Below are 12030 nucleotides of genomic sequence, written 5' to 3' on the forward strand. Positions count from 1 at the left end.
ATCTGGCTAAAATCTACTTGCATATCAAGACTATCTTGCAGACAACTACTTACATAAAAAGACTATCTTGCCAACAACTACTTACATATCAAGACTATCTCACTAACAACTACTTACATATCAAGACCATTTGGCCAACAACTACTTATATATCAAGGCTATCTGGCCAAAAACTACTCTCATATCAAGACTATCTGGCCAACAACTACTTACATATCAAGACTATCTAGCAGACAACTACTCATGTATCATTCCGTGTGATGTTCATTATTAGATAATCACTAGCAATACCAGTCATGTCTCAGTAATAGTGTCTCATTGTCACTGTACATACATGCGTGTCTGACATTTTAGCTGGGCAGACATGACAATCGGTATTGGGAGAAAAGGTACACGTAATTGACGTGAGGATTGTGAGAATATGCAGGAAATACCCACCTGTGCATAAAATGGACTTGTCCGACATTGCCGCGGTCGGATTCTGTTCCGGGAGTCATCATTATTTATATATGGGTAAATATTTTATAAGCTGTACTTTTTATTAACATCCTCAAAGAGGCTGTACGTAATATTGACATGGCCCCTCATGGTTTATTCTCCCTGCAGTGTTTTATTGTATGATAAACAACTCCCACGAGTCGTTTATTTCTTAAATACACAAAAATGCATCTCCACTGCATACAACAGGGTATGTTTTCAAAAACATATGTACATATATATTTGTACTTATCCTATTTAATACAAAATGAAGGAAAATGTACAATGATTTCCTTCAGGAAACTCAATCTTGTGATGGAGGTAGTATGATTTTACATATGGGCTGGGACGGGTAACTCGGGTAGGGTGGGTCATAAGTAGGACCCGGGGACCCACAGGAATACGGCCGGGGACACCAGAGATGGGCTTCACACATTGTACCCCTGTCGGCAATCGAACCCGGGTCTTCGGCGTGACGATCGAACGCTCTAACCACTCAACCGCCCCTACACTATGAGTGACTTATGTTTGCATTTCTTTCTTACTATGAATGCATTCCCTTTGACTTTTATGTTTGAGTAAAGATAAAGCTTCAGTCAACTTCAGTGTATGCATGATGAGATCGTTTTATACATCTAACTGAATGTTTTTTTGCAGGGCTTCAGTAAAACAGGTCTTTGAATGGCATTTAGAAGTGATACACATAAGGAAGAAAATTTAAGGATGTCAACTTTTTTTTAATGAGGAACACAATGTTTCGGAGGATATGCTTATTCCTTCATCGGTAAAACAGTTAACAGTTTCCAAAAGGACAATTTGTACCAAAATCTTAAGACATACAGCGGGTTCCCAGTTAAGGTAAGAGTATAGGGGGTCAGGTACCCGGGTAGTAAATTTTAGACTCGCCCAGCCTTTTTTTCACATTGCTTTCAGCAATATTCCAGCAATATTACTGCAAGACACCAGAATGTACCTATGTTGGGGAATAGAACCCATCTGAGTGAATGCTTTTACTATGAGCCTACCCCACGGTCCCGTGATATTTAGAGCAATTTTACCATCTGTCAAGAGCAATAACTTTACTGTTATTTTTAAATAGCTAATATCCAGTACTCATGGATAAGGTTTAAAAATAACATATAATTAAAATGTTGTATAAAATTGTTCAAACAATAATCTACATTTCACATGATCCATACTGAAATACCTCAAATTTCTATTGCCTAGAGTACATTAAAAAAATGATGAAAATCTGTAAAAAATAATCTAGAATTTCAGAGAAATATTTACAACACACGATCAATGTTTGGAGTCATAATCCTGACATTCACTGTATCACATTTCAAATTATTACAACATAAAACTAACAATGTCCGTGTCAAGAAAGCACAACGTTGTAGGTATGCATAACGTCGTCAAACAGGAAATTGTAGCGATGTTCGATTGTATAGGGGACCTCCTCCGCCCAACAATGGTCCATTATGACCACGGAGTTTGTGAGTAAATGTCACAGAAGGTGACAAAATGGAGGTGTAGCAAACATCAGCAGTGATTTCCTATACAAGCCAGTGTTTAACAATGCTTGTAATTCCTCTTGTGGTAAATATTATCTTAGATTGTGTTTCTTTCTTTTATGTTATATCAAAACAACTCAAAGCAGGAAAAAACCACTTGAACCTAAAATAGCTTGTTGTCAGAGACACCGAATAGTTTCCACCTTTTTTCCCCCAAAAATAATTTTTCTGTGTTTAGTTATGAACAATGAAGCTGGGAGGCAGAGACAGATGTTTCCATTTGTCGGAGTCCTGACGGTGATTTAGAACTTGCGTAAAGGACAAGTAAACAGAACATAGAATTTGAATAAAAAGAAGTCACATGTACATACATCGCCCAATCTAAAATCAGAGCACCGTTGTCTTTTTAATGTGTAATTCAAATGATTAACTCTCACTTTCATCACCAATACTTTCAAAAGAATTGTTTCAGGACGTCTTGCAGCATGCGTGAAATTATTGTTCAAATGAAACATGAAATAGGAAGAAACAAATTTGATACAAGAAAAGAAAAATATATATTTTGTTTCCAAGAGAAAATATACATCAGAACATGTAAAAAAAATTCAAAGTTAAATATATAAATTTAACACGAAATATTGAAAATATTCATGAAAATATCCTTAAAACAAGGAGACAAATATAAAAAATAAATCATGAAGTGAATGTTTAGTTGTAAAGAAACAAGTATTCCAAGGTTACCTGTCAACAGCCACAGACACACAATTCCCGTGTGGACCGCCATGTCTAATCCTGTCTATTGGTCTACTGTTGTCCACAACTGTCTGTCAGCGATGCTATCCACGTTCCTGACGACCCCTACAGTAGCAGCGCGACTGTCACTCAGCGGCAGCGGCAGCACCCTCCTTCACATCCACACACGGTATCCTTCCCGCCTCTACTACCACGCTGTTCCGAGCAACTTCAACCTTTGCTGATGGCCCCGTCAGGTTCACGTCCACAGTTAATTACCTGGAAGCAAAACACAGCCCAAGTGTAAAAACCAGTTTGTGACCACCCCGTGAAGACTGAGTGTTGGAGTGTGGGTACATCCACTGGCCACAGAGTTGAGATATTGGCTCTCTGACACTGTTCAGCTGCTATTTGCAGTCCTGCGAAAGAAGTAGCTAAAGACTGAGAAAAACAAACATCGTGATTCTATGGATGCTGTGAGAGCAGACGACAAATAGTTAGAGACCAATGGTGGAACGGCAAACGTCAATACTGTGGGACAAAGTCACAGGGGTGAACAAGGAAGGAGGGAGAGTCGTTACAGACGTCAGTGGGGAGAGGTGGGGGATTAGGTAGCTGTACAGAAAGGGGAGAGGGTTGTTACAGACGTAAGTGGTGATGAAGAGAGATAACTGTACAGAGAGGGGGGAGGGTTGTTACAGAAGTCAGTGGGGAGGGAGACAGGTAACTGTACATAGAGGGGGGAGGGCTGTTACAGACGTCAGTGGGGAGGGAGACAGGTAACTTTACAGAGAGGGGGGAGGGCTGTTACAGACGTCAGAGGGGAGGGAGACAGGTAACTGTACAGAGAGGGGGGAGGGCTGTTACAGAAGTCAGAGGGGAGGGAGACAGGTAACTGTACAGAGAGGGGGGAGGGTTGTTACAGAAGTCAGTGGGGAGGGAGACAGGTAACTGTACAGAGAGGGGGGAGGGTTGTTACAGAAGTCAGTGGGGAGGGAGACAGGTAACTGTACAGAGAGGGGGAGGGCTGTTACAGACGTCAGTGGGGAGGGAGACAGGTAACTGTACAGAGAGGGGGGAGGGCTGTTACAGAAGTCAGTGGGGAGGGAGACAGGTAACTTTACAGAGAGGGGGAGGGCTGTTACAGAAGTTAGTGGGGAGGTGATGAAGACAGGTAACTGTACAGAGAGGGGGGAGGGCTGTTACAGAAGTCAGTGGGGAGGTGATGAAGACAGGTAACTGTACAGAGAGGGGGGAGGGCTGTTACAGAAGTCAGTGGGGAGGGAGACAGGTAACTGTACAGAGAGGGGGGAGGGTTGTTACAGACGTCAGTGGGGAGGGAGACAGGTAACTTTACAGAGAGGGGGGAGGGTTGTTACAGACGTCAGTGGGGAGGGAGACAGGTAACTGTACAGAGAGGGGGGAGGGCTGTTACAGAAGTCAGTGGGGAGGGAGACAGGTAACTTTACAGAGAGGGGGAGGGCTGTTACAGACGTCAGAGGGGAGGTGATGAAGACAGGTAACTGTACAGAGAGGGGGGAGGGTTGTTACAGAAGTCAGTGGGGAGGGAGACAGGTAACTTTACAGAGAGGGGGAGGGCTGTTACAGAAGTCAGTGGGGAGGGGAGGGAGACAGGTAACTGTACAGAAAGGGGGGAGGGTTGTTACAGACGTCAGAGGGGAGGTGATGAAGACAGGTAACTGTACAGAGAGGGGGGAGGGCTGTTACAGACGTCAGTGGGGAGGGAGACAGGTAACTTTACAGAGAGGGGAGAGGGTTGTAACTGACGTCAGTGGGGAGAGGGGAGGGAGACAGGTAGCTGTACAGAGAGGGGGAGGGCTGTTACAGAAGTCAGTGGGGAGGGAGACAGGTAACTTTACAGAGAGGGGGGAGGGCTGTTACAGACGTCAGTGGGGAGGGAGACAGGTAACTGTACAGAGAGGGGGGAGGGCTGTTACAGAAGTCAGTGGGGAGGGAGACAGGTAACTGTACAGAGAGGGGAGAGGGTTGTAACTGACGTCAGTGGGGAGAGGGGAGGGAGACAGGTAGCTGTACAGAGAGGGGGAGGGCTGTTACAGAAGTCAGTGGGGAGGGAGACAGGTAACTTTACAGAGAGGGGGGAGGGCTGTTACAGACGTCAGTGGGGAGGGAGACAGGTAACTTTACAGAGAGGGGGGAGGGCTGTTACAGACGTCAGTGGGGAGGGAGACAGGTAACTTTACAGAGAGGGGAGAGGGTTGTAACTGACGTCAGTGGGGAGAGGGGAGGGAGACAGGTAGCTGTACAGAGAGGGGGAGGGCTGTTACAGAAGTCAGTGGGGAGGGAGACAGGTAACTTTACAGAGAGGGGGGAGGGCTGTTACAGACGTCAGTGGGGAGGTGATGAAGACAGGTAACTGTACAGAGAGGGGGGAGGGCTGTTACAGACGTCAGTGGGGAGGGAGACAGGTAACTGTACAGAGAGGGGGGAGGGCTGTTACAGACGTCAGTGGGGAGGGAGACAGGTAACTGTACAGAGAGGGGGGAGGGCTGTTACAGACGTCAGTGGGGAGGGAGACAGGTAACTGTACAGAGAGGGGGGAGGGCTGTTACAGACGTCAGTGGGGAGGGAGACAGGTAGCTGTACAGAGAGGGGGGAGGGCTGTTACAGAAGTCAGTGGGGAGGGAGACAGGTAACTGTACAGAGAGGGGGGAGGGTTGTTACAGACGTCAGTGGGGAGGGAGACAGGTAACTTTACAGAGAGGGGGAGGGCTGTTACAGAAGTCAGTGGGGAGGTGATGAAGACAGGTAACTGTACAGAGAGGGGGGAGGGCTGTTACAGAAGTCAGTGGGGAGGTGATGAAGACAGGTAACTGTACAGAGAGGGGGGAGGGCTGTTACAGAAGTCAGTGGGGAGGGAGACAGGTAACTGTACAGAGAGGGGGGAGGGTTGTTACAGACGTCAGTGGGGAGGGAGACAGGTAACTTTACAGAGAGGGGGAGGGCTGTTACAGAAGTCAGTGGGGAGGGAGACAGGTAACTTTACAGAGAGGGGGGAGGGTTGTTACAGACGTCAGTGGGGAGGGAGACAGGTAACTGTACAGAGAGGGGGGAGGGCTGTTACAGAAGTCAGTGGGGAGGGAGACAGGTAACTTTACAGAGAGGGGGAGGGCTGTTACAGACGTCAGAGGGGAGGTGATGAAGACAGGTAACTGTACAGAGAAGGGGGAGGGTTGTTACAGAAGTCAGTGGGGAGGGAGACAGGTAACTTTACAGAGAGGGGGAGGGCTGTTACAGAAGTCAGTGGGGAGGGGAGGGAGACAGGTAACTGTACAGAAAGGGGGGAGGGTTGTTACAGACGTCAGAGGGGAGGTGATGAAGACAGGTAACTGTACAGAGAGGGGGGAGGGCTGTTACAGACGTCAGTGGGGAGGGAGACAGGTAACTTTACAGAGAGGGGAGAGGGTTGTAACTGACGTCAGTGGGGAGAGGGGAGGGAGACAGGTAGCTGTACAGAGAGGGGGAGGGCTGTTACAGAAGTCAGTGGGGAGGGAGACAGGTCACTTTACAGAGAGGGGGGAGGGCTGTTACAGACGTCAGTGGGGAGGGAGACAGGTAACTGTACAGAGAGGGGGGAGGGCTGTTACAGAAGTCAGTGGGGAGGGAGACAGGTAACTGTACAGAGAGGGGAGAGGGTTGTAACTGACGTCAGTGGGGAGAGGGGAGGGAGACAGGTAGCTGTACAGAGAGGGGGAGGGCTGTTACAGAAGTCAGTGGGGAGGGAGACAGGTAACTTTACAGAGAGGGGGGAGGGCTGTTACAGACGTCAGTGGGGAGGGAGACAGGTAACTTTACAGAGAGGGGGGAGGGCTGTTACAGACGTCAGTGGGGAGGGAGACAGGTAACTTTACAGAGAGGGGAGAGGGTTGTAACTGACGTCAGTGGGGAGAGGGGAGGGAGACAGGTAGCTGTACAGAGAGGGGGAGGGCTGTTACAGACGTCAGTGGGGAGGGAGACAGGTAACTTTACAGAGAGGGGGATGGCTGTTACAGAAGTCAATGGGGAGGGAGACAGGTAACTTTACAGAGAGGGGGGAGGGTTGTTACAGACGTCAGTGGGGAGGGAGACAGGTAGCTGTACAGACAGGGGGGAGGGCTGTTACAGACGTCAGTGGGGAGGGAGACAGGTAGCTATACAGAGAGGGGGAGAGTTGTTACAGACGTCAGTGGGGAGGGAGACAGTTAGCTGTACAGACAGGGGGGAGGGCTGTTACAGACGTCAGTTGGGGGGGGGAGGGAGACAGGTAGCTGTACAGACAGGGGGGAGGGTTGTAACAGACGTCAGTGGGGAGGGAGACAGGTAGCTGTACAGAGAGGGGGGAGGGTTGTTACAGACGTCAGTGGGGAGGGAGACAGGTAACTATACAGAGGGGGGGGGAGGGTTGTTACAGACGTCAGTGGGGAGGGGAGGGAGACAGGTAGCTGAACAGAAAGGGGGGAGGGCTGTTACTGACGTCAGTGGGGAGGGGAGGGAGACAGGTAACTGTACAGAAAAAGGGGAAGGAGGATCGTTACAGATGTCATTGGGTATAGGGCCGCCTCCGTGGTCTAGTGGTAGAGCGTCCGCCCGGAGAGCGGAAGGTCCGGGGTTCGGACCCCAGCCGCGTCATACCAAAAGACGTTAAAAGATGGTACTTGTTGTGACCCTGTCTGGCGCTCGGCATTAAGGGGCTAAAACAAGGACTGGTCGGCTCGGAGTCAGTATACTGTGTCTGAGTGGGGTATTCATGTTAAACTGCGGCATGGTATCTCAGTGAGCTAGCACTATAAATCGGCATCAGTCAGGACTAGTACAAGCAGCCACACAAACACACACATGTACATGCACGTCGCTATATAAGTGCAATAATCTTGGACGTGATGTTAAACCCCATTTCACCTCACCTCACCTCACCTCATTGGGTATAGGGTCTACAGCGCACTGACGGTTGAAGCTGGGGTTTTTTTGGTTTGGTTTCTTGTTTAACACCGCACTCAGCAATATTCCAGCTATATGACGGCGGTCTGTAAATAATCGAGTCTGGACCAGACAATCCAGTGATTAATATCATGATCATCGATCCACGCAATTGGGATCGATGACATGCATCAACCAATACAGCGAGCCAGACCACTCGATCCCGTTAGTCGCCTTTTACGACAAGCATAGTCACCTTTCACGGCAAGCATGGGTTGCTGAAGACCTATTCTATCCCGGAATCTTCACGGGTACAGGGCCTACACATTGACAACAATAATGAAGTAGTCATACAGGGACATTTTCAGAAACCAATTGGAGGGGGAGTAGGAAAAGGAGAGGGGAGTGAGGGTAGGAAGACTGCCAGGCAGTGGTCAGATACTGCTGGTACATGTACATCAACATGTATTGATTAGCCCGATGCAGGGATTCTGATGTTCAATTGCCCCCTCACCTCCACCCATCGTGACCCTGCTCACTTCCAATGTATCCGTAAATAGCATTACATTCCTGGACTAAAGACAAGGTGTTGTGCCAGTGTGGAGGCTGCCTGTCTTAAACCAGAACGGAGTCTAAATGGCTCAATCATGGCAACAGGGACTGGGAACTGATGCTGAAGGCCTGGTTATATACTACCATTTACACAAACATTCCAAAGTTCCTTTTTTAACAAGTTAGAAGTAAGATTGTCAAGACTTGGCCATGGGATGGACAGTTTGTAGTGAAGAAGTGTGTGTCATATAAGATTTGTTTGTTTGTTTGTTGTTTAATGCCACACTCAGCAATATTCCAGCTATATGACAGCCGTCTGTAATTATCAAGTCGGGACCAGACAATCTAGTGATTGATGTCATGAGCATCGATCAACGCAATTGGGATACAATGACATGCATCAACCAAGTCAGTGAGTCTGACCCCACCAGATCCTGTAAGTCGCCGCTTACGACAAGCATAGTTGTTTTTAAGGCAAGCATGGGTTGCTGAAGACCTATTCGACCCCGGATCTTCACGGGTAGTGTGTCTGATCATGTAACTAACCCATGCAATGCACTTGATACACAGCCATCATCTCTGTGGTCTAGTGGTAGAGCATCCGCCCGGAGAGCGGAAGGTCCGGGTTCGATCCCCGGCCGCGTCATACCTACAGACGTTGGTACTTGTTACCCTGTCTGGCGCTCGACATTAAGGGGCTAAAACAAGGACTGGTAGGCTCGGGGCCAGTATACTGTGTCTGAGTGGGGTATTCATGTTAATCTGCGGCATGGTATCTCAGTGGGCTAGCACTATAAATCGGCATCAGTCCGGACTAGTACAAGCAGCCACAAACACACACATGCATGCACGTCGCTATATAAGTGCAATAATCTTGGACGCGATGTAAAACCCAATTTCACCTCACCTCACCTCACAGCCATCATACAGGGTGCAGTGAGGACATCCCTTCATGCCACAGGTTCACAAATGTGTTAGTTACTGAAGGGATCAGGTTGTAATGACAGATGTAGCAACACACCACAGACAAACAAGCACTAATGCCCAATCACAAGGGCTGATATTTCATACCAATTTTTCAACAATTCCAATTAATTAAAGCATTGATTTTATTAGGTTTAAAGTAGCTACACTGCAATGTCAAAGTTGATTTATTTCTATGGTTTAAGGGCGGTGGGGTAGCTGTGTGGTTAAAGCATTCACTCTTCAAACCAAAGGTCCAGGTTTGATTCTCCACATGGGCACAATCTGTGAAGCCCATTTCTGGTGTCCCCTGCTGAATAGTGCTGTAAGTGGTGTAAAACTATACTCACTCATGGATAGCATGAGCAGGAGTTCATGACATCGGGGCGACATTCAGTTAAGAAGATCTCAAGGGATCTTTGTTAGTTGGCTAATGAGGTATTGCAGATCTACTCTGCTGGGAATCCTGACAGGACACAAGCAAGGGAGATAACTATCTGTCTAAGACATGTTTATGCAGGAAGGACAGAGCCCTTTTCATCTTCCATCTTCATGAACAAATGCTTGATTATCACACAGCAATATTGACTTGTAAGGGGCTTCACAAGGCTGTGATACACAACATCCCGCTGCTCTGTTTGTTGTCCAAGGTGTGATGACACAAAACTTCTGTCGAGCATGAAGACATCAAACACACTCCTTGACCATGGTTCACTGACATTTGACCTCTGACTAACAAGTGTCTAACACTCAGGTTCTTGCAGCAACTGAATATTCCCAGCAAACTCCAGTTGTCTGACATCTTGCTGCATCCAAGTGTCCAGTAGTGAACACCAGCAATCACATCTTTTGTTTACTTGTCCAACATGTTCTAGATCTAGTTCTATCATCTTGAGTGAGTGAGTGTCGGTAGGTTGGTGTATGAGTGAGTTTGGATGGGTGAGTGAGTGAGTGAGTGAGTAGGTAGGTTGGTAGGTGAATGAGTGAGTTTGGGTGGGTGAGTGAGTGAGTGAGTGAGGGGGTGGATGTCTAGGTAGATAGGTAGACAAATGAGTGAGTTTGGATGGGTGAGTGAGTGAGTGAGTTTGGATGGGTGAGTGAGTGAGTGAGTGAGTGAGTGAATGAAAGAGTAAGCGAGTGGGCGAGTGTTGTTTCATGCCACTGTTAGCAATTCTTTTCACCTGTTCTAGAAGAAAACCAATCAGGACATTGACCCCATGAGTAAACAATCCATTGCCATTGCATCACAGTTCGATGACAGACAATCAGACAGCTCACACAGCAGGACAAGCTGATTGTCGTGAGATGTTTCTCACAATAAACAAGGAACAAGGGACCTACTCTGCCCTGAAATGCCCAAAGGGAAAACAAAATGAAACTCATTTATTTGAAAGTTTATCCAACTACTGTCAAAGTATTTGTTGTCATGTTTAAAATGCTTCTCTTTTCCCATATTTCCTACCATGAGTATATACATATGTATGAAAATGATCAGGGATTCATTACAACAATACCAGGACCAACAAAGTGAAAACGTTTAATTAATCAAATATTTAGACAAAACAATGATTTTGTCCCAATTGGCCAATTCCCTTGCCATTTTTACAAAGTTATATCTCCCAGCTACGTCCCTTGTCATAGTTCAACGTTGGAAAAGAAGCTAAAAAATATGTAGACCAGGAAGACACGCAACTTTATGGATAACAACTTTTTTATCCATGATGGCATGTTTTTTCCGTCAGTGTTCTTTAAAGAGGTAGGATATTTTTAACGTGAGCATTTTCACTTCTTTCTCCTTTACACTCCTTGAGGTGAAGATTAACCCTTTAATTAATAAACAGAGTACGCCTCAACATGTGACCCGACTCCGCCCTCGAAGGAAAGACAACTTCTGCATGTCTCAAATACCAGTGAATTTTACAATTAGGGAATCTTAAACCTACAGGCAGTGTGCCCTCCTCCCAGATCTGTACAACAAGGAGGGCAGTATTTGTTTGGCCCCAATTAGGGTTTTCTTCCCACATGAGTGTGCTCTACTGTCACTCAGCGGTTTCACCTAAAGCTCGAGTTCAGCTCCAGAATGCAGCCTCTACAATGTCCACTGTGGTAGTAATCTGGTGTTGGCAGTGAGAAAAACTGTGGAATAACAGGCATAATTCCCCCCAGAGTAAACAACAATGTGTTTATTTGTCCCGCTTGTCACCTACTTGTGTCTATGACAGCTGACCACAGACAGCAGGTGGGAACTTGTCTGTTGGTCCATTGATTGTTTGTTTGTTGTTTAATGCGCACTCAGCAATATTCCAGCTATATTATTCTGTAAATAATCAAGTCTGGACCAGACAATCCAGTGATTGATATCATGAGTATCAATTGACGCAATTGGGATCAATGACATGCATCAACCAAGTCAGCAAGCCTGATCACCCAATCCTTTTAGTCGCCTCTTACAACAAGCATAGTCACCTTTTATGGCAAGTAAGGGTTGGTGAAGACCTATTCTACCCCGGATCTTCATGGGTCGTTGGCCCTTTGGAACACTTTAGTTCTAGCTAGATACAGAGAGCTAATAACACAAGGACTGCTGGTAATCACCTCTGCTTATTTTGGTATAGCTGGCTTATCACCTCTGCTTATGTTGGCAAACAGTCGGCTTATCACCTCTGCTTATGTTGGTGAACAGCTGGCTTATCGCCTCTGCTTCTGTTGGTGAACAGCTGGCTTATCACCTCTGCTTATGTTGGTGAACAGCTGGCTTATTACCTCTGCTTATGTTGGCATACAGCTGGCTTATCACCTTTGCATATGTTGGTATACACCTGGATTATCACCTTGGCTTATGCTGACATACTACTGG

The 12030-nt window shown here is 46.8% G+C and overlaps 1 protein-coding gene across 4 annotated transcripts in view; it reads right to left on the minus strand.

The window, feature by feature from the left end:
• LOC124110471 (mucin-5AC-like) overlaps positions 1 to 12030 on the minus strand; it is a 98346-nt gene that overhangs the window by 19504 nt on the left and 66812 nt on the right. For all 4 annotated transcript variants that reach the window (XM_048388051.1, XM_048388050.1, XM_048388053.1 and 1 more), the window contains exon 2: positions 2733 to 3002. In XM_048388051.1, coding sequence (XP_048244008.1) covers positions 2733 to 2775 — 43 coding nt within the window. In that variant the 5' untranslated portion in view covers positions 2776 to 3002. The remainder of the gene's footprint in view (positions 1 to 2732; positions 3003 to 12030) is intronic.

Source organism: Haliotis rufescens, unplaced genomic scaffold (assembly GCF_023055435.1).
Source record: "Haliotis rufescens isolate VD_foot unplaced genomic scaffold, xgHalRufe1.0.p SCAF_7, whole genome shotgun sequence".
Lineage (NCBI taxonomy): Eukaryota > Metazoa > Mollusca > Gastropoda > Lepetellida > Haliotidae > Haliotis > Haliotis rufescens.